This window comes from Aquarana catesbeiana, linkage group LG03, assembly GCF_042186555.1.
Source record: "Aquarana catesbeiana isolate 2022-GZ linkage group LG03, ASM4218655v1, whole genome shotgun sequence".
Taxonomy (NCBI): Eukaryota; Metazoa; Chordata; class Amphibia; order Anura; family Ranidae; genus Aquarana; species Aquarana catesbeiana.
Genome location: NC_133326.1, coordinates 58,951,292 through 58,973,977, shown reverse-complemented (window position 1 = coordinate 58,973,977; position 22,686 = coordinate 58,951,292). Strand labels below are relative to the sequence as shown.

The window sequence follows — 22,686 nt, the reverse complement described above, 5'->3', positions numbered from 1 at the left end:
CTCACTTCCAGTTATGTCTCCAATGCAGGAAGTAAAGGGAGATTTTCCCAGCTGGAGGCAGACAGCAAAAATGAACCTGATGGGGTTTAACCCTTCCCTATGGTTTCCAAAATAAATATAGAACGTTTTTCCTAAAGTACACTTTAATAATGAGAGTGTCTAGCCAAACATCTACATCTACATTTGGAGCACATGGGTGGCATGGATGTTACCTGCCAAAATATTTGTAAAGAATGCAAAGCCTCTTATGTGCTTTTTGCTCTACTAGTGAACCTATTAAAGTGAGTTATATACTTCCATTTCCAGTCTGCTAAATATATTAGCAAACGCTATTGTTATAGCTTGCCTGTTCCTGTTCAGGAGGGTGCTCATATACTGTTTTTCCTGTAGGCTGCTGAAGAGATAAAAAGTGCCTGTGTGTGTGTGTGTGTATATATGTATATATGTGTGTATATATATATATATATATATATATATATATATATATATATATATATATATATATATATATATATATACAAAAGTGAGTACACCCCCCACATTTTTGAAAATATTTTATTCTATCTTTTCATGTGACAACACTGAAGAAATGACACTTTGCTACAATGTAAAGTAGTGAGTGTACAGCTTGTATAACAGTGTACATTTGCTGTCCCCTCAAAATAACTCAACACACAGCCATTAATGTCTAAACCGCTGGCAACAAAAGTGAGTACACCCCTAAGTGAAAATGTCTAAATTGGGCCCAAAGTGTCAATTTGTGTGGCCACCATTATTTTCCAGCACTGCCTTAACCCTCTTGGGCATGGAGTTCACCAGAGCTTCACAGGTTGCCACTGGAATCCTCTTCCACTCCTCCATCACGGAGCTGGTGGATGTTAGAGACCTTGCGCTTCTCCACCTTCCATTTGAGGATGCCCCACAGATGCTCAATAGGGTTTAGGTCTGGAGACATGCTTGGCCAGTCCATCACCTTTACCCTCAGCTTCTTTAGCAAGGCAGTGGTCATCTTGAAGGTGTGTTTGGGGTCATTATCATGTTGGAATACTGCCCTGCGGCCCAGTCTCTGAAGGGAGGGGATCATGCTCTGCTTCAGTATGTCACAGTACATGTTGGCATTCGTGGTTCCTGTTTGTGTGTGTGTGTGTATATATATACATACACTATATCACTATATTGCCAAAAGTATTGGGACTCCTGCCTTTACGCGCACATGAACTTTAATGGCATCCCAGTCTTAGTCCGTAGGGTTTAATATTGAGTTGGCCCACCCTTTGCAGCTATAACCACTTCAACTCTTTTGGGAAGGCCATCCACAAGGTTTAGGAGTGTGTTTATGGGAATGTTTGGCCATTCTTTCAGAAGCGCATTTGTGAGGTCAGGCACCGATGTTGGACAAGAAGTCCTGGTTTGCAGTCTACGCTCTAGTTCATCCAAAAGATGTTCTATCAGGTTGAGGTCAGGATTCTGTGCAGGCCAGTCAAGTTCCTTCACTCCAAACTTGCTCATCCATGTCTTTATGGACCTTGTTTGTGCACTGGTGCACAGTTATGTTGGGACAGGAAGGGGCCATCCCCAAACTGTTCCCACAAACTTGGGAGCATGAAATTGTCCAAAATGTCTTGGTATGCTGACACCTTAACCATTGCCATACCTGGCCTATTATTACACTCCTCTCCTACATGTAAAAATCATAATTTTTTGCTAGAAATGTACTCAGAACCCTTAAACATTAGCCTAGCAGATATCCCAGGGAACAAAATGGCGGTTGTTGCAACTTTTTTTGTCACACGGAATTTGCACTACAATTTTTCAAACGCATTTTTTTGGGGAAAAAAGTTTCATAATTTACAAAATAACAAAACAGTAAAGTTAGCCAATTTTTTTTGTATGATGTGAAAGATGATGTTACGCCGAATAAATAGATACCCAACATGTTATGCTTTAAAATTGCTCACACTTGTGGAATGGCGCCAAACTTTGGTACTTAAAAATCTCCATAGACGAAGCTTTACATTTTTTTTACAGGTTACCAGTTTAGTCTAGTGCTAGAATTGTTGCTCTCACTCTAATGCACGTGGTGAAACCTCACGTGTGGTTTGAATGGCGTTTACAATGTGGGCGCAACTTAGGTGTGCCGCAGCTTTAAATTTTTTTTTTTTATTGTTTATTTTACCTTTTTTTTTTACACTTTCTAATTTTTTTTTTTTTAATGCTTTTATTTCTATTACAAGGAATGTAATGCAATAGACCCCACATCTCTCCTCCAGACCGGAAATCAAATCAAAAAAAAAAAAACAAAAACGAACGATCTACTGCTTTCTAGCTGAGATCTCGGCTTTGTTTACATCCGCGGCCCGGACGTGACATCATAACGTTGCGCCCGGACCTCCGACGGTCATAGAGATGACTGGTGACCATATGGTCACCTGAAATCTCTATGCTCCTCATCTGGCAGCGGCGGATTCTTTCTGGGGCCCCTGATCGCACAGCGAGCCCGGAGAAGCACCAGAGGTCGGCGGGAGAAGATAAGAACGATCAAGTGGCTTAACTGCCGTTATGATCATTTTTATGGTGCACAGAATCGCTGGCTGAAAAAGAAGATATCTGAATGATGCCTGCAGCTACAGGCTGGAAGTGGTTAAAGCGGACCTTCAGTCATTTTTTCATCTTTCCATCTATTCAATCTTCTGCCCTTGTTGTTTTAACTATGGATAGTAAAACAATTTTTTCTGCCAGTAAATACCTTATACAGCCCACTTCTTGTTTCTTGTCTGGTCATTAGCCTAGGCTATCTTTCTCACTCTGGTGAGAGTTTGCCAGGAAGGGAGGGAGGGGGGATGAGTTATAAGAGGGCCAATGAAAGCTGCAGAGCTGGAGGTGTGCCTCTGTTTGTCTGTGTAAACCCAGAATGTGAACAGGCAGCAGCTTCAGCTGCCCACAGTTAAAATGGCTGCAGCCACACCTAGTGGAGGGAGATGTCTGCAGCATATTTGGCAAGTACAGAATCAAAGTATATATAAAATAATATGCAAAGTGGTTGGAGGGAAGCTTCTGAATGGCAAAGATGTTTTTATTACAAATTCTGTGAGTAGACTACAATTCCTCTTTAAGAGTTCCCTTCACTGGAACTAAGGGGTCACGCCCAACCCCTGAAAAACAACCCCACACTTTAATCCCCCCTCCACCAAATGATTTGGAGGGGTAGCTGAATACTTTTGGCAGTATAGTGTGATTGAGCGAGTTGGGGTGGAGGAACTTGACTGGCCTGCACAGAGTCCTGACCTCAACCTGATAGAACACCTTTGGGATGAATTAGAGTGGAGACTGTGAGCCAGACCTTCTTGTTCAACATCGATGCCTGACCTCACAAGGGCATTTCTGGAAGACTAGTCAAACATTCCCATAGACACACTCCTAAACCTTGTGGACAGCCTTCCCAGAAGAGTTGAAGATGTTATAGATGCAAAAGGTCGACCGCGCAATAGTCGGTTAAAGTAAAGCAGGTGCCGTATCGCAAAAAATGGCCTGGTCATGAAGGGAGTAAAGCTTCCAGAGCTGAAGTGGTTAAAAAATGTACCTGTTCTAACGTGCATACAAATTCAAGCCTACAGAATCTATCTTGTATGTAACCCGGGGACTGCCTGTACCCAGACTGTGGCCCCATCATTGGCCATGAATCCGTTGACGATGTAGCTCATGCTTTGCAGTGTTTTTAGCGGTGTGCTATTTCTGTTTGTCATTGTAAGAGGTCTCTTTTCTCAATGCATCAAGACTGCACATGGAAGCCACCGATCGAAATTGATGGGTACGCAACACAATGGGTAGTTTTCAAACCGAGAAATATGAAGGGACATTTTTCTATGGGGAAAAAGCTTTGTTTGTATTCAAGATATAAACAAAGCAACTGTTATTTTCCCTTTTTGTCTTCCTGGTTTCAGATCTCAAACCTGGATATGTGGGAACCTGTAGCAATTATATGTTCACCATTCTGTACTTTTGCGGAAAATGTTGACTTTTTCTTTTTATCAGATTAGAACAGTCAAGTATTATCTCAAAGGAACTCAAAGGAATTTTCTTTATATTTGTTTACTTTACTTTTCTAAGGGTCTCTTATGATGCGGAGGCCCTTTATTGTCTTGGGTACATTTGTCAGTTTTCTCCACCATTCATCATCCTACTTTCATGCAAGTGATTACAAAGCACCTTGGGAAGTTCTGACAGTATTTTCACTGTGGATGGTGACACCTACCATTTATTATTAGTTCTTCATTCATGACAGAGTGAAAACAAAGCAACGCCATCATTTTTATGTGGTCCCTTTGATGCTGTCCATCTCAGCACATACAAATTCTTTTATTCTGAAAGGGACGTGTTACTTATAGAGGCAATGTCATTTGTTTTGTCAAAACCTCCATATATATTGCTTGAGATAAACTGTACATCTGCAGAGTTCCTTGGTTATGTTACTGAACCATTACATGTTTGTAGGTTAGCTTACTATTTCTAGTATGGTCACTTGTGCCTGTGGGGATATCCTCACCTGGGTGATGTTCTAGATCAGCCTTTCTCAACCTTTTCAACACAGAGGAACCCTTGAAATAGTTCTCTGGTCTCGGGGAACCCCTGCTAAAAATTAGAAATCTCATGATACATTAGTGTGATGGTCAGTGGGAAGAATGGTCCTTACACTTGTGGTCATTGGGAAGAATTACCTCCTTACAGATAGTTAAAAAGATCAGTGGTATCAGTGGGAACTTATCTGAGAGGCAGAAATTGCCCAATGCTGAAGGAACCCCTAGCAACCTCTGGAGGAACCCTAGGTTGAGAATCACTGTTCTAGATGGTGACTCTCTCAAAGGGTTGATGTCTAGGTCTCCTTTTGCTAATGGGATCTTTTGTATTAGTGGGGGATCCACCCCTAGATAGGATCCTCTATGACAAAACCCCTCGCTGGATGGGTCCTCTGATGGTATTATGCAGGAAAAAAACAATAGGGGAATTCCACATGGCGTATAACCGTAGATTTATTAAAAATAGATAAGAAACAGAGGTAAAAAACACTCACATTTTATGATACTTAAAACCTGGCATCCAGTGTGTACAGCATGGCTATTTTATAGTTTGCTCCGGCCAGCATGTAAGATGTGCTGTAAACCACAGCTCGGCTAGATTCTGGTGTGTTTCGTAGGCGGAAGAGATGTCACAGTGACGCAGTCAAGCCTTGACGCGTTTCAACCAATCAGAATGGGACGTCATCAGGGAGCTTCCTGATGATGCCCCTTTCTGATTGGCTGAAACATGTCGAAGCATGCTGAAACTGGCTGTACATACCGGATGCCAGGTTTTAGGTATCATAAAATGTGAGTGTTTTTTACCTTTGTTTCTTATCTATTTTTAATAAATCTACAATTTTACGCTTTGTGGAATCCCCCCATTGTTTTTTCCCTGCATTATACCATCTGAGGACCCATGTAGCGAGGTGATTTGTCATAGAGGATCCCATATAGGGGTGAATCCCCCACTAATGCAAAAGATCCCATTAGCAAAAGGAGACCTAGAGATCAACCCTTTGAGAGAGTCACCATCTAGAACATCACCCAGAGGTGGATTCCCCACAGATGCAAGTGACCATACTAGAAATAGTTGGTCCACATCCATGTGGGGCACTTGAACTGAACACTAGTGGAGCACCTGTCTATTCTCAAGATTTTAAGTACAAGCACTTTATCACTTTTTGGAACTTGTATACTTATTTGAGCAGCTTCTTTTTGATTTTTAAACTTAAGTAGTATAAGATATTTTAGTGCAATGTATGATCATGTTTACTGTTTACTACATTTTGGACAATTTCATGCTCCCAACTTTGTGGGAACAGTTTGGGGATGGCCTCTTCCTGTTGCAACATGACTGAGCACACATGCACAGGGAGACGTTCCTGCTGGGAGAACACAGTGGATATATTTGCCACCAATAATTGAATGCTAAAAATTCAACATGCTGGTTGTACCGAAAGTGATTGATGGATCGAATCTCAGCCAGGACCTGCTGAACCGGCCGAAATTTGATCCATCTATCTTAATGCTGTATAATTTCCACAACTGCCAGGGCTTTCGCCAACTTGCCAGCCTGGGGATGCATGATTATTCTGATGAACTTCATGAAGGGGTGGTTCATACAAATCATAGTAATTAAAAATGATGCTTTTTCTGTTACACCAGGCCTTATATTTCAAAAAATAAGAAATAACTACCAGCTTTTCTTGTAATATTTACCTGCATTCCAGAGTTTCCTTCCACAGTACTTTTTTCTACCAGTAGATGTCCTCACTCTAAAGCCCAAGCATTATTCCCCCGCCACTTCCTCAGAGCCCAGGTCATCCTGAACCCACACCAGCCTGTGCAGTACACAATAATGAACTCATCTGTCACTCTGCTCTCTCCTCCTATCCGTATGCTTCTTGTCAGCACAACTGATTGGCTCCCACAATACTGCTCTGCTGTGCAGAGACTCTACAAGAGGCTAATACCAGGTCAGATTCAGGTGCTTACACTCCATGTAATTAAAAAATACATTGCAAGACGTATAAAAAAAAAAAAAAAAAAAAGTTCCATAGCTGCAACCTGTGTCTTTTATATCAGCCTAGAGTTCAGCTTTAAAAACATAATATAGATATTTCTACAAAGCAAGACTTTTAGTCTGATCGTGGCTCTATAACAGTGTATAATAGAAATAGAAAAGCTTGTACTTCTGTATAACAACTTTAAGGTAGGGTCATGCAAGGAATCCAGCATGTCAAAACACTGCAGCAAAGCTGAAACATGCCGAAAGCTCTGTCGTTTTTACGCAAAGCTCAGTGGCCCCAAACCAGTTAAAATGTTACATTCTAGCAGATTAATTAGGGAACTGTTTGGCAATTGTGTGGAAAAAAAAAAAGAAAAGAAAGGAACGGCAACATGAAAGCAAAGGCCAAATCCCGAATAAAGAGGCAGTGTGCATTACTGTCAGGCCTCGGAAGAATATTACAAACACCTAGTAAAGCAGATGAAGTAAAAACACATGTATATTAAATGTCCCTTTTATTGCCATTAAACAAACCCTGCGTGCCTTTCCAAGCACAGGAGCTTAGCGTGACATGTATAGAGCACAACCTGATCATTTTTCCAGTTGCCATAAACTAGGAACATGAAAGGGAACAGTATGAAAACGAATACAGAAAAGGGCTTAACAAACAGACTGACTGTGAAGTTCAGCATGGAGTGCATTCCGCGGAACCAAAGTCTCACCTGATGCTTGTTAATCAATACGCGACATGTCACCAACGCACCACGGAACTTTCTCATTTAAAAAAAAAAAATGATGGTACCACCAATCACTGTACTGAAAATTTGTGGCAGCTGGGCTTTTAAAAAAATTAAAAGTTTGCAGCTACTAACACTATAGCTAGTGACTTTTAGACCCCTTTCACACTGGGGCATTTTTCAGACGCTTTAGCGTTAAAAAAAAGCGCCTGTAAAGCTCCTGAAAGAAGCCTCATCTGCAATCCCAATGTGAAAGCCCGAGTGCTTTAGGAACCCTTTCACAGTGCCAGCGCCCGAAAAACGCTGGTAAAGTGCCGCTTAAACTAATGGTGCTTTACCAGCGTTTTTTGAACACTAGCGGTGCGCTTTTAACCCCCGCTAGTGGCCGAATAAAGGGTTAAAAGCGCCCACAAAGCGCAGCTGCCAAAAGCGCTTTGCAGACGCTTCCCATTGATTTCAACGGGAAGGGGCCCTTTAGGAGTGGTGTATTCACCGCTCCTAAAGCGCTGCAAAGATGCTGCTTGCAGGACTTTTTTTGACGCCCTGCCAGCGCAGCGCCTCAGTGTGAAAGCCCTCGGGCTTTCACATTGGTTTGCAGATGAGGCTGCTTTCAGGAGCTTTACAGGTGCTTTTTTTTATCGCTAAAGAGCCTGAAAAACGCCCCAGTGTGAAAGGGGTCTTAAGAAATAGACATTTACCGTCACAAGCGGGTCAGCACTGCTATAGAGGAGACATCATCACAAGGGACACATCCTACTGACTGCAAGTAATGTCCCTTGTGCTGATTTGGGTTTTTTCATTTGTGACTAAATTTAACAACTTGCCGCCCGCCATATAGCAAAATGACGTCAGCAAAGTGGTTGTGTTATCCTGACCGGATGGCGTCTTTCAGGATATCAAGCCGCTGCGTGCCCTCGGGGGCGCACACCGTGGCGATCGTTGTTGTGGTGTGTCAGTCTGACACACCGCAACAAAGATCTAGGTAAAGAGTCTCTGATGGAAACTCTTTACCACCTGATCAGCCGTGTCCAATCACAGTGTAAACAGGAAGAGCCGTTGATCGGGGGGGTCTGTGTTGATTGATTATCAGTGCAGCCCCACCCAAGGATGCCCACACTGGACCACTAGGGATGCCCACCACTAGTCACCACCAGGTATGCCACCCATGGCCACCAGGAATAACAATTAATGGCCACAATGGATGCCAGTCAGTGCCCACAATGGATGCCTGCCAATCAGTGATTCCCATCAGTACCATCCAATAGTGTACATCAGTGCCCATCTATGTCCATCCGTGCCACCTATCAGTGACCATCAGTGCCGCCTATGTGTACCCATCAGTGCTGCATATCAGTGCCGCATATTAGTGCCACCTCATCGGTGCCCATCAGGGCCGCCTTATCATTGCCTGTCAGTGCAGCCCCATCAGTGAAGGAGAAATCTTACTTATTTACACAGTTTTGTAACAGAAACAAAAAAAAAAACGTTTTTTTTTCCCCCAAAATTTTCGGTCATTTTTTTATTTGTTTAGCAGAAAATAAAAATCCCTGAGGTGATCAAATACCACCAAAAGAAAGTTCTATTTGTGGGAACAAAATAATAAAAATTTACATTGGGTACAGTGTTGTATGACCGCGCAATTGTCATTCAAAGTGCGACAGCGCTGAAAGCTGAAAATTGGTCTGGGCAGGAAGGTGTATAAGTGCCTGGTATTGAAGTGGTTAAGCTTGACTTGCCGACCACCCCATAGCAGATTTACTGCTACAGGGCAGTCATGCTGTGCAGAATTACGTATATATATATATATATATATATATATATATATATATATATATATATATATATATATACTATATACACACATATACATACACACACACACTGGTACCTTGGATTACAAGCATAATTTGTTGCAGAAGAAGAAATCTTGTAATTCAAAGCACTAGTACATCAAAGCGAGTTTCCCCATAGAAGTCAATGGAAACTCAGATATTTCATTCCACAGTGACTTCTATTGTATGTAGTACTGCATGTGGCCAGAGGTAGTGGGGGGCACCGGAGACACTCAGAAACCACTCAGAGCCGCTCGGAAAGGCTCAGAAACACTTGGGAACCGAGTGTTTCTGAGTGCATCCGAGCAGCTCTGAGTGTCATCGGCGCCCCCGCGCCTCTGGCCAAATGCGGTACTGCAAACCTCAGAGGCTTGAATCCTACTCGTTTTACGAGACAACGCCGCAAACCGAGTCAGGATTTTTAAAAGCTAATAGCTCATATTGTGAAACGCTTGTTAATCGCGTTACTCGCATTCTGAGGTATTACTGTGTATGTGATCCTGCACTTCCAGGTTTTGGGTGCGAGTGCTCGCTCCCGCTGTAATTTTACACTGCGGGAACTGATCAGTGGGTCCCCTAGACCCGATTTCCCCCGGCACCCGCTGATCTTTCTGTACACAGGCAGGCAGTCTACCTACGTAACAAAGCAGATTGTAGTCCTGTCAGTACGGAAGGTATGGATCCTGTGTTTCTGTGAAACAGGAACATCGATACACGCCTTCCACTAGTAAAAGCACCCCCCGCACTACACTGAATCCCATGTTAGGCACACAGATAACCCTTTGATTGCGCCTGATGTTACCCCTTCCCTGCCAGTGTCATTATTACAGTGACAGTGCATTTTTTTTTAGCAATGATCACTCTATTCGTGTCATCGGTTCCCAAAAAAGTGTCAAAAGTGTCAGGTGTCCAATTTGTCCGCCAAAATATCGCAGTCTCGCTATAAGTCACTGAACGCCCCCATTACTAGTAAAACATAAATGAATAAAAAATAAATTCTCTAAATATATCCCATAGTTTGTAGACGATATCATTTTTGTGCAAACCAATCAATATACGCTTATTGGGATTATTTTTACCAACAATATGTAGCAGAATACATATTGGCCTAAATTAATGAAGAAATTCAATTTTTTTATATTCTTTTTTTTTATTGGATATGTTTTATAGCAGAAAGTAAAAAATATAAATTTTTTTTTTTTCAAAATTGTCGGTCATTTTTTGTTTATAGTGCAAAGAAAAAAATCAGATTCCAGTGCAGGCCAAGAAAAAAAAAAGGTCCTGCGCCAATTTGGTGCGAATGCGATGCAAATTCAGCCAATCTGCATGGCTGATTTCACATCACACAGACATCACATGTGATCTGCACAGCAATGCGGTGCAAATCATATGCAATTTCTGTGATCGCACAAGTATAAACCCAGCCTGAAGGGTTAGTAACACAATTATTAATTGAAGGAAGATGTGATACAATAAAGTTGCCTTTTTAAGTAATATTGTTTCAACTTTCTACAACATGGCAGATCTAAATACTGCAATGATCTATTAAGAATTTTACACTTCTCTACACATCTTTCTAAACAGAAAAGTATAAATCTGTACTTTTATAAACTAGTCATGCTCAAACCCCATGTTGATTTTCCAATCACCTACTGTGCTCATGACTGTAAAAGTTCTCAGGTACAGAGACAGCTTTTCAACACGGCAGATAATCTCCAGATCTATATTAGGTCTGTATGAGCCTTTTAAAAAAAAGAGGGAAAAAAAAATGAAGAAAAAAAAGTAACTTTAAGCAGAACCTACAGCGCTGATTAGATTTTCCAAACTACCTGAGCTATGATTTAAGCCCACCAAGGTGCCTTAGACTCGACCCCAAAATCTTGCATGTTGGAATTTGGTAGAAAATGAATAAAGAAAACAAAACTAATTCCAAAACAAATCCACAAAACAAAATTGGTAACCTAACGAATTTATCTGAAACTAAACAATTTTTTTCGTACTGCACATGTCTAAATAAGCGTTTGATTTTGGTTGCTTCAAGGCAATAGTTATTTCTGGTGTTTCGAAATATAAGGCCCAGTGTAACCGAGGAGGGATCATTTTTAAAGAGCTATTAAACCCCAAACCAAACATGCAATATTATTGCAGCTTACCAATCATTAAATGTGGTGGCTGTATTCGTTTTCTTTTTTTTCCCACTCAGTTTTCATCTGCTGATCTGGCCAGTAACACACCTTCTGTTTTAGAGCGCCCCTACTTTGGATGATTGAGTGCAGGGGGCACAGCAGACAGCAGCATTATCAGTTTGGGGGGGAAGTAAAGGTATAAATACCTGTAATAAATAATGTGTGTGAGATTGGTGTACCTGATACAGTGGGCGAAATAATTATTTGATCCCCTGCAGATTTTGTAAGTTTACCCACCTACAAATAAATGAAGGGTCTATAATTTTTTTCATAGGTGTATTTTAAATGATAGAGACAGAATATCAACCAAAAATCCTGATAAAAACACAATACAAATGTTATAAATTGAGCTGCAGTTCAGCATGTAAAATAGGTATTTGATCCCCTACCAACCAATAATAACTCTGGCTCTCACTGACTGGCTACAGTATGCGTTCATGTGGTACACAAATTAGTTAAGATGTTGCTCCTAACGACAACTCATTATGTATAAAATAGAAACCTGTCCACAGAATCTTTCTTCCATTTAAACTCATCATCATGGGCAAGACCAAAGGATGTCAGGGACAAGATTGTAGACCCGCACAAGGCTGGAATGGGCTAGAGACCATCAGCAAGAAGCTTGGTGAGAAGGAGACAACTGTTAGAGCAATTATTCACAAATGGAAGAAATCCAAAATAACCATCAATTGCCCTTGGTCTGGAGCTCCATGCAAGATTTTGCCTCATGGAGTAAGGATGATCATGAGAAAAGTGAGGAATCAGCCCAGAGTTACACGAGAAGAGCTTGTGAAAGATCTCAAGACACTTGGGACCACAGTCACCAAACACATCATTGGTAACACAATACGCGGCCATGGATTGAAATCGTGCAGAGCCCGCAAAGTCCCCCTCATCAAGAAGGCACATGTACAGGCTCTTTTGAAGTTTGCCAATGAACATCTAAATTCTTCACAGAAGGATTGGGAGAAAGTGCTGTGGTCAGTTGAGACCAAAATTGAGCTCTTTGGCATTAACTCGACTCTCTGTGTTTGGAGAAAGGAAAATGCTGACTATGACCCTAAGAACACCATCCCTTTAGTCAAGCACGGAGGTGGAAACATGCTTTGGACCTGTTTCTCTGCTAAAGGTACAGGCTGACTTTGCCCCATTGAGGGGCCAATGGACAGGGCCTTGTATTGTAAATTCTTGGATGAGGTCCTGCTTCCCTCAGCCAGTACAGTGGGGATGGGTCGTTCCATCGTGACAATGACCCAAAACATACCGCCATGGCAACAAAGGAGTAGCTCAAGAAGAAGCACATAATAGTCATGGAATGGCCTAGCCAGTCTCCAGACCTTAATCTTATAGAAAATTTATGGAGGGAGCTGAAATTTCGAGTTGCCAAGCGACAGCCAAGAAACCTTAAGAATTTAGAGAAGATCTGTAAAGAAGAGTGGACCAAAATCCCTCCTGAGATGTGTGCAAACCTGGTCACCAAGTACAAGAAATGTCTTACCTCTGTGCTTGCCAATAAAGGTTTTACTACCAAGTACTAAGTCATGTTTTGTTATTTTACTCGCTGAACTTCAACTCAATTTATAACATTTGTGTTCTGGATTTTTGGTTGATAATCTGTCTCTATCATTTAAAATACACCTATAATAAAAATTATAGACCCTTCATTTCTTTGCAAGTGGGCGAACTTACAAAATCTGCAGAGGATCAAATAATTATTTTCCCCACTGTAACTGTAAAAAGACTTCCCAATCTATTGGACTTCTAAGGTGTCAAAAATAACTGGAGACCTTCTGCTGTAATCCATATGTGCCTTTTCATTACTGGAGGTGGAAATGAGTATTGGGAACTGGTGATTTTCAATTCTTGTTAGGCAAGGTATAACTCTCATTCAAATAACTGCACTTCTTGCAGGCCATTAACTCAGGAAGAAATTGCGCTCAGAAGAGAGCGTGCAAGACAGAAACATGCTGAACGGATGGCAATCAATCAGGAGCCGGCTCCCTCCAGCAGTGAATGCCAAGTGACTGCAGACAATGAGAACACTAAAGGCAAGTGGCTGTGCTTTACTATTTTAATGCACTTCTCGATTTCCCTTCAGGATTCTTAAGCCAGTTTGTTGTAATTTTCTGATCACTGAATGTTCCCACCGTACAGGCAGCAATTACATATCATTAGCATCCACGTAACTTGCTAACAGTTGCTGACACCAGTCTCCAGACAACATAATTACAAGCAAATTAGCTGTTTAGGTGGTGTGAGGTGTATGTGGTTAGCGATCGGTTAATTTACTGTCTGCTCTTTCAAATTCAGTGACTTTAGTGCCGCGCTCAAAAACAGTCTGCTTCGTTTTAAGGGTTGGTAAACATACAAGTAGCTACTAATAACACTCACAAATTGTGTAACAACCATGCTGTAATGGAACATTAAAGCGCAAGTTCACCCTTTTCATTTTTTTTTTTTTTGCTTACAGTATACTTTTTTTCGTTTTCCCAGATACATTTAATAATTGCATTCCCCATTTTCGCAGTTCCCCAGCTTCCCATGCTCTTCTAGTCCCACCTGGTTTTTTAGGTATTGCTAGGTGTCAGAGATGGTCAATTCATACATAGAGCCCCTTTGTGCACATAAGAACATTGGTGTCACTTTAAACTCACTGTAAATGCCATTTAAGCACAGAGCTGCACAACATGTGTCACAGCAACCTCCGGAGAGAAGAAATGCGTGCATGAAAGTATTTTTTAAATTAATCCAACCCATGTGACAACTGAAGCAAGAAAATCTGAAAGTTCCAGAGCGTGCAAACCAGCTTCTTGTTGCCTATACGTTTTAATAAGACCATAATACAAAATCATGCAGGTGTTATTTTATGGTTTGGCTAAAATATGTACATTCACCCCTCTTGCCAAGGATTCTCATGCCGATGGCGTTTTATGCTAATTTGCAAAGTGCAAAAAATGACACGTTTTTTGGGTTGCCTGAGCTTGGTCCTAGACCGCAACCTGGTAACGCTTTGACTGTTAACAGAATTATGCAAAAAAGAGGGAATTTAACCGCTTCAGCCCCGGAAGATTTTACCCCCTTCCTGACCAGAGCAGTTTTTGCGTTTCAGCAAGGCGTCGCTTTAACTGGCAATTGCGCGGTCGTGCGACGTTGCACCCAAACAAAATTGACGTCCTCTTTTCCCCACAAATAGAGCTTTCTTTTGGTGGTATTTGATCGCCTCTGCGGTTTTTATTTTTTGCGCTATGAACAAAAAAAGAGCGACAATTTTGAAAAAAATGCAATATTTTTTACTTTTTGGTATAATAAATATCCCCCAAAAATAGATAAAAAACTATTTTTTCCTCACTTTAGGCCAATATGTATTCTTCTACATATTTTTGGTAAAAAAAAAAAATCGCAATAAGTGTATATTGATTGGTTTGCGCAAAAGTTATAGGGTCTACAAAATAAGGGGTAGTTTATGGCATTTTTATTATTTTTTTTTTTTTTTTACTAGTAATGGCGGCGATCTGCGATTTTTATTGGGACGGCGACATTATGGCGGACACATCGGACACTTTTGACACTATTTTGGGATCATTTAATTTATACAGCAATCAGTGCTATAAAAATGCACTGATTACTGTGTAAATGACACTGGCAGTAAAGGAGTTAACCACTAGGGGGCGATGAAGGGGTTAAGTGTGTCCTAGGGAGTGATTCTAACCGGGGGGGATGGGCTTCAACTCACATGACGGCGATCACTGCTCTCGATGACAGGGAGCAGTGATCCCTGTCATAACAGTAGGCAGAACGGGGAAATGCCTTGTTTACATAGGCACTTCCCCATTCTGCGTCTCCATGACACGATCGCCGGGAGAACGGCTGACATTGAGTCCGCGGCACCCGCGAGCACAGTCACTCTGTAGGCGGCGGGTGCGCGCGCCTGCTATCCCCACCTCTTAAAGGGGTTGTACAGGTACGCCCATTTGCCCACCGCTGCCATTGTGACGACGTATATCAGCGTGTAGCGATCGGCAAGTGGTTAAGTCGAAATATCCACCCACATGCTGCTGTGAATTTTGATATTTGGTATTTAGTTCAGTTCAAACCAGGCAACTACCAATCGTTTACATGGGAGAATGGCTTCCTACATATATAACGCAGTGGAGGCTTCTATTAACCCTTTACTTGCCAGAGGCATTTGCGTTTTTTTACACACATTCAAAAATCATGTTAGACCTGAAAGATTAGTTAAAGTAGAACTAAAGGCAAAACTTTTTTTTTTCCATTTCAGATAGAGTAAAGGAGGGTTATAACCGCTGTAAGGTTTGTTTTTGCAATCTGTGTCCAATTGGGGGAGATTTTTCTTCACTCCCTGACCATCAGCCAAACAGGAAGTGAGAGAACCCCCCCCCCCCCCCCCCCCACATAGTGAAGAAATCCTTGGTTGTCACCTGGGTCACTATAACTAGTGTCTCCATTGGAAGATATCCCCTCTACTTCTGTTCTGCAGTCACCCTAAAATTTTCTTAAACTTTCAGTGATAATGATAAACATGACAAATAGGGTAAATCTGCCTAACGGGGCACAGACAGCAATAAGAACCTAACACATGTTCTAATCCACCTTCACCGTATCCCAAAGGGAAACAAAAAGTTTTGCTGTTAGTTATACTTTAAAACCCCCAAAGATTATATATTATCTGAAAGCAGACACCCTAGAGAATAAAATAGTATTCGTTACAATTGTTTATGCCACACAAGATTTGTGCAATGGTTTATCAAGCTCAAAATTTAAGTAAACAGTACATTAAAGTTAATTTTAGGGCACACAAGTGCAGTATATTACCCAGTTTTTTTGGGGGGTAGATTATAAAAGATTGGGCAGTGTTGAGTGAATAGATACTTCCCTGCAAAAAAAACAAACAAATTTTGGTACCCTATATTTTCTATAGGCGATAAAATAATAAAAGCATTATTGCAAACAATGTTTTCATATGCAAGTGCCTCTGACAAGTCACCTATGTCATATCCCTATGTCATATAATGTTTTAAGACAGGGTCGCTTTAATAAGACATCAGGGGTCTTTTAGACCCCTGATGTCTCACCTGCCTTCCATTGAAGCTAATGAAATGCATATCGAGCTCCGATAGACTCTTCCCTGACCCCAAGGGCCAAGGAAAGTGACAACTGGAAGTGACATTTTCCACGTTGCTTCCAGGTTCATCCTAGCTAGGGAAGATCAGCAAATGGATGCTCACCGGTCTCCCTCTCACCCAGCATCCCCACCCAGCTGCCATACGGATCTTGGGCACGCAGGTGGTACAGAGGAGCCCTAGAAGCATATGGGGGCATACTTCAGGGGGTCACAGAAAGCTACCCGTTGGTCTGCGAGAAATGCACTCAGCTACCAAGCTTTGTTGTGTTCTGACAACACACAGCTTTTTTGTGGACTAGCCATGACCATTATCTTTTGGAAGCTACTCAACCACTCCCCCTCTCCAGGATGAGAACTAAAAGGGCTAAGTAGCCTCTGAGATAACACAGGAAGTCTTCATAGGTCAGCTCTTCTGCCAATATCTACAGCCAATTTTTTTTTTTTTTAGCACTTTTCATAACAAACTGCCTTCAACCAGAACAAAAGGGCCAAGAGAAGTTCATTTTCAGGGTTTACATACATTTTAAAGGAATCATACCTGGCTTAAAAAAAGGCCTAAGGCAACCGTGCTTGTACCACGTAGAGCCTGTGCGTGATTGTGTTATTATTTAAATTGATCAATGTGCCACTGCGGAACTCCTTGGATCATACACCAAGGCTGTATTCCTGGCTTTGACTTGTCTTTAACATGAACCCCAACCTTTCTGGCGCTTGTCATTTAACTATCAAATAGCAGTTTCATGGAGCACTGGTATTTAACAGTTAAAAGGCAGTGAAAAGAGCTTAATCCTGACTTGGAGACAATTCAAGGCTATGTTTACAGCCTGAACCTAAGATCCAAAGTGCTCTATAGGGACTTTTTAGTTCAGGCAAGGTTCACTGCAATGGGCTGAAAAATAATTATTATAAAGATGACATCATATTATCTGTTGGATGGGCAAAATAGTACAATTTAGAAAGCTCTTTGTGTCCAGGGTTGATCATCTGTCTCTAAGCACAGGCGATTGTTCCACGTGTGATTAAATCCAAACACTGGTGGGCATCTGCAGCCGCTGTCAGTCTTTCATTACTTTGTATGGGCTGAGTGGCTGCGACTACCTGCAAGCCCTTTTGAATTCAACCGCAAGAATCTATCTTTTTCTGCAGCAGGAGTTAAAATGCAGTGTGAGTTAACCCTAAGACCCCTTTCACACTGGGGCACTTTGCAGGAGCTACAGCGCTAAAAATAGCACCTGCAAAGCGCCCTGAAACAGCTGCTGCAGTCTCTCCAATGTGAAAGCCCCGAGGGCTTTCACACTGGAGCGGTGCGCTGGCAGAACGCTGAAAAAAGTCCTGTTAGCAGCTTCTTTGGAGCGGTGAAGGAGCAATGTATACACTGCTCCTAAACCGCTCCTGCCCATTGAAATCAATGGGGCAGCGCGGCTATACAGCCAGCATAGCGCTGCTGCAGTGGCGCTTTGCGGGTGTTTTTAACCCCTTTTCGGCCGCTAGCAGGGGTTAAAACCGCCCTGCTAGCGGCCGAAAACAATGGTAAAGCGTAAATATAGCGCCGCTTTACCGCCGACTCTGCCCCTGCCCCAGTGTGAAAGGTGCCTAAGTTCAAAGCAACAAAAGTATTATTATGGTGATATCTTTTAGACCAGTGTTTCTCAACCTTTTTTCAGTTATGGCACCCTTTAAAATTCCATACCATCTTGAGGCACCCCATTTTAAGGTTTAAAAACAAAGCAAATAGTTTTACAAAAGGCAGCAACAACCACACACGTAGGACACCCAACATTAGAGGAGATTGTTCTTCCAAAGCAAACACACCTTTGCACACTGGTACTGACTAGTATTCCAATGTTTCTCTTCTCCTCAGTTTCTCTCCCTCATTCAGCTAATGTGACCCCAGAGCTGATGGAGAGGGGCAGGGAGAGGGCAAACAAGGATGCTGTGCAAGTGCCCACTGTCCTCCTTATCAACTGATGATGTCATTGTGTGGCTGGAAGGTTGTATGGTGCACAATGAAAACTTGTGGCTTTATGTAACTAATAGGCAGGCTTGATCTGCCCACTGGCTTGTATACAATTGTTGGGCAATTTCTAGGCATTTTACCAAGGCACCCTTGAATACACCTAAAGGCACCCTGGTTGAAAAAGGCTGCTTTAGGCTATATCTGCACAAGGTCTGTCTGCTCTGCTTCTGCTGTAAACAAAGCAAGTGAATGGAATGGCATGGCCCGCCCATTGCATGCAAAATTAGGTAATTACATACTGACTCTTTTTGCATTTGAGCCTGCAAGGCAGTGCAGCCACAGTCAGTGGATCGCGGGTGCATTGCTCTGTTTCCTACAGAATACTCCTCCAGCCCCTGGTCCGCACAGAGCTAAGAACCTTTAGCTATGGGGCTGCAGGGAAGTATCAATTGACTTTGAAAAATGACAGCTGAGAGAAGAGTCCCACAGTTCTGTAAGTGGTGGGGCCAGTTTGGGGGTGAAGGGATGTGCATGCTGACCATGTTCAATGTTACCCCCTAAATATGGATGGAACATGAAACATGGAGTAATCTTTAAACATAGAATCCCTTTCCCAGAATCCTTTGAGAGAGACAACTCCCTCCCCACCTGTTGCTTTTTGTTGTACTGCTTGCTACAACTTCAATAGAGGGTAAAGGTTGGGACTTTAAATGAAGCACAGCTAAGTAATAAAAATTGTAAAATCACATGATGGATTCCAGAAGAATATGCATTGATTAAAAGAATAACATGATAAGATAAAGAACACCTTAACAATTTATTATGCATGGTAATAACATAACTCACAACCAATCTAGGGATAATAGATACATTGGTATATGGTAGTACAATTGTAAGGGTTCATGGTCAACCAAATTCTGTTAATAATCATAGTAAAAGAACCATAAAAATTTCATAACATTTGTAATGTGGAATCTCAAAATCGCATGATTGTATGGTGTGTAGCATAAGGCAAGGCTCTACGCGTTTCATGGAGTCTATCCACTCATCAGGAGCAGTTACAAATGCAGAGATCTATAATAGAAAAGGGAAATTGCAAAATGAACAGATGCTGGGCATAAGGAAAGAAAGAGCAAAGGTAAGATGAAGTATTACCAAGCGCTCATACCTACACGTAAAATGGATTTGTTTGTTCCTCTATGGCACCCCCAGCTGTTAACAACATCATACTATTATATATCCATTTTACGTGTAGGTATGAGTGCTTGGTAGTACTTCATCTTACCTTTGTTCTTTCTTTCCTTGTGTCCAGCATCTGTTCATTTTGCAATTTCCCTTTTCTATTATAGATCTCTGCATTTGTAACTGCTCCTGATGAGTGGATAGACTCCACGAAACGCGTAGAGCCTTGCCTTATGCTACACTATACAATCATGCGATTTTGAGATTCCACATTACAAATGCTATGAAACATTAAGCCTGAGTTCATGCTATAACGGGCTGCGGATCGCACAGGAGCGCTGCACAGGGACGAATCAGGGCAGATTCTATGCCTGAATTCGGCCCTGAGACGGAGCCAAAGACGCACAGCGTTTTTGTGCAGTGCGCTCCGCAGCCGCCCCGGAGATATGTGAACCGGCTCCATAGGGAGCCGGTCACATTCTATACTATGCGAATTAGATGTGGGGAAACGCACATCTAATTCGCATAGGTGTGAACCCGGGCTTACAGTTATTTTACTATGATTATTAACAGAATTTGTTATGTTAATAATGTTTTGTTGACCATGAACCCTTACACTTGTACTACCATATACCAATGTATCTATAATCCCTAGATTGGTTGTGAATTATGTTATTACCATGCATAAGAAATTGTTAAGGTGTTCTTTATCTTATCATGTTATTCTTTTAATCAATGCATATTCTTCTGGAATCCATCATCATGTGATTTTACAATTTTTATTTCTTAGCTGTGCTTCATTTAAAGTCCCAACCTTTTCCTTCTATTGATGTTGTAAAACAATAGGGATGGAGGCGGATGAATCTACCCATTCATTGCCTCGTGTAAAGTCCCAACCCCCCCGTCTCCCCCCCCCCCGCCTTTTTTTCTGCTTGCTACAACTAGTGACTGTCATAGAAAAGGTTAAATACCCTATGGCTGACCTGCAGCCTCTCTTTTTTTTTTAAAGTTCATTCTCCAGTAGGGTGGCAATATAACCCATGGTCATATATTGTTCTTAATCAAATGGTTAGAAAAGGTGAGACGTGCCAAGGAGCTCACCTCCTGTGCAGGGAGGATGGGACAGCCTGGAAACACCACCAAGGGTGTGACTTTGTGTATATACTCTGTGAATGCATTTAGGAAGAGCTACAATCTTCCTTCATCAGCCTGACCTGATGGCCTATCTCCGGTGAATAAATAGTCTGGGTTCATTGTTAACCCTTGCTGATCTGCTGTCTGGTCACTAAAAATAAACATTGAGACAGGTCATTAGCCAAAGAGACCAGGTCAGCACAAATTCATGGAAACAAATCCATATAATTGAACAGCAATATATCCAAAAAAACCCAATTCTGCTCTATAATAAAAATTGGATGATAAGAAAAGGTAAATGAAATGGATGAGTGAACTTCATTAAAACCTATATTAACCACTTCAGCTCCACAAGATTTCCCCCCCTTAATGACAAGGCAATTTTTTGCGATATGGCACTTTAACTGAAAACTGCACGGTCTTGCGACACTACCCAAATACAATTTTTGTTCTTTTTTACCACAAATAGAGCTTTCTTTTGGTGGTATTTGATCACCTCTGCGGTTTTTATTTTTTGCTCTGTAAACAAAAAAGACTGACAATTTTTAAATAAAAAACAATATTTCTTAAAATAAAAAAAACAAAAAAAATTCTTCATCAATTTAGGCCAGTATGTATTCTGCTACATAAAAAAAAGAAAAAAAAAATCCTAAAAAGCCTATATTGGTTTGCAAAAAAGTTATAGTGTCTGCAAACTATGGGATATCTTTATTTTTTATTTTTATTTTTTTTTTACTAGTAATGGCGGCGATCAACAACATATAGCGGGACTTCGATATTGCGGCGGACAAATCGGACACTTTTAACACATTTTGGGGACCAGTGACACTAATACAGTGACCAGTGCTAAAATATGTGCACTGTCACTGTACTAATAACACTGGCTGGGAAGGGGTTAACATCAGGGGTGATAAAAGAGTTAAATGTATGACTAGGTTGTGTTACTCACTGTGGGGGAGGTGCTTTGACTAGGAGAAGGCAGAGATCCTTGGCAGAAATACAGGATCAATACCAGCCCCTCTGACAGAACAACAATCTGCCTTGATTATATAGGCAGGTTGTCGTTCTGCCTCTGTACTGTGTAATCGGTGGGCGTCAGGGACATTGAGTCCACAGTACCCATCGCTGGGCTCCTGCTGTGTTTAATCACAGCGAGAACGGGTCACCGGCAGCGCGTGTGTCCCAGACCTCTAATGCCCCGTACACACGGTCGGACATTGATCGGACATTCCGACAACAAAATCCTAGGATTTTTTCCGACGGATGTTGGCTCAAACTTGTCTTGCATACACACGGTCACACAAAGTTGTCGGAAAATCCGATCGTTCTAAACGCGGTGACGTAAAACACCTACGTCGGGACTATAAACGGGGCAGTGGCCAATAGCTTTCATCTCTTTATTTATTCTGAGCATGCGTGGCACTTTGTCCGTCGGATTTGTGTACACACGATCGGAATTTCCGACAACGGATTTTGTTGTCGGAAAATTTTATCTCCTGCTCTCAAACTTTGTGTGTCGGAAAATCCGATGGAAAATGTCCGATGGAGCCCACACACGGTCGGAATTTCCGACAACACGCTCCGATCGGACATTTTCCATCGGAAAATCCGACCGTGTGTACGGGGCATAAGTGTCAGATCACATACTAGGTACATGATCTGGCACAGCGCAACCACCCTGCCTGCAATCTGCTAGCTGTTAAAGTGATTGTAAACGTTCACTTTGTAAAACAACACATTCAGTTTCAAATAGAAATGAAAGGAAAAACATTTTTGTATAGATATAAAAATACATAAAAAAATATATTTTTTCCCGCTTTTTTATAAGTGATCACGTTCCCTATGTTCTCAGCTACATAAGAACTTGGTGGGGGAGGAGAAGCAGCAGTACACTAAGCTTCCCAGTGAATGGCTGTGTAGGGGGAGGGGGGGGGCATGTCAGGACAAGTGT

General features: G+C 41.7%; 1 protein-coding gene across 1 annotated transcript in view; it reads left to right on the top strand.

Annotated features, from left to right (window-relative positions):
- EFL1 (elongation factor like GTPase 1) overlaps positions 1-22,686 on the top strand; it is a 556,540-nt gene that overhangs the window by 187,484 nt on the left and 346,370 nt on the right. The window contains exon 13 of the mRNA XM_073618573.1: positions 13,231-13,367. Coding sequence (XP_073474674.1) covers positions 13,231-13,367 — 137 coding nt within the window. The remainder of the gene's footprint in view (positions 1-13,230; positions 13,368-22,686) is intronic.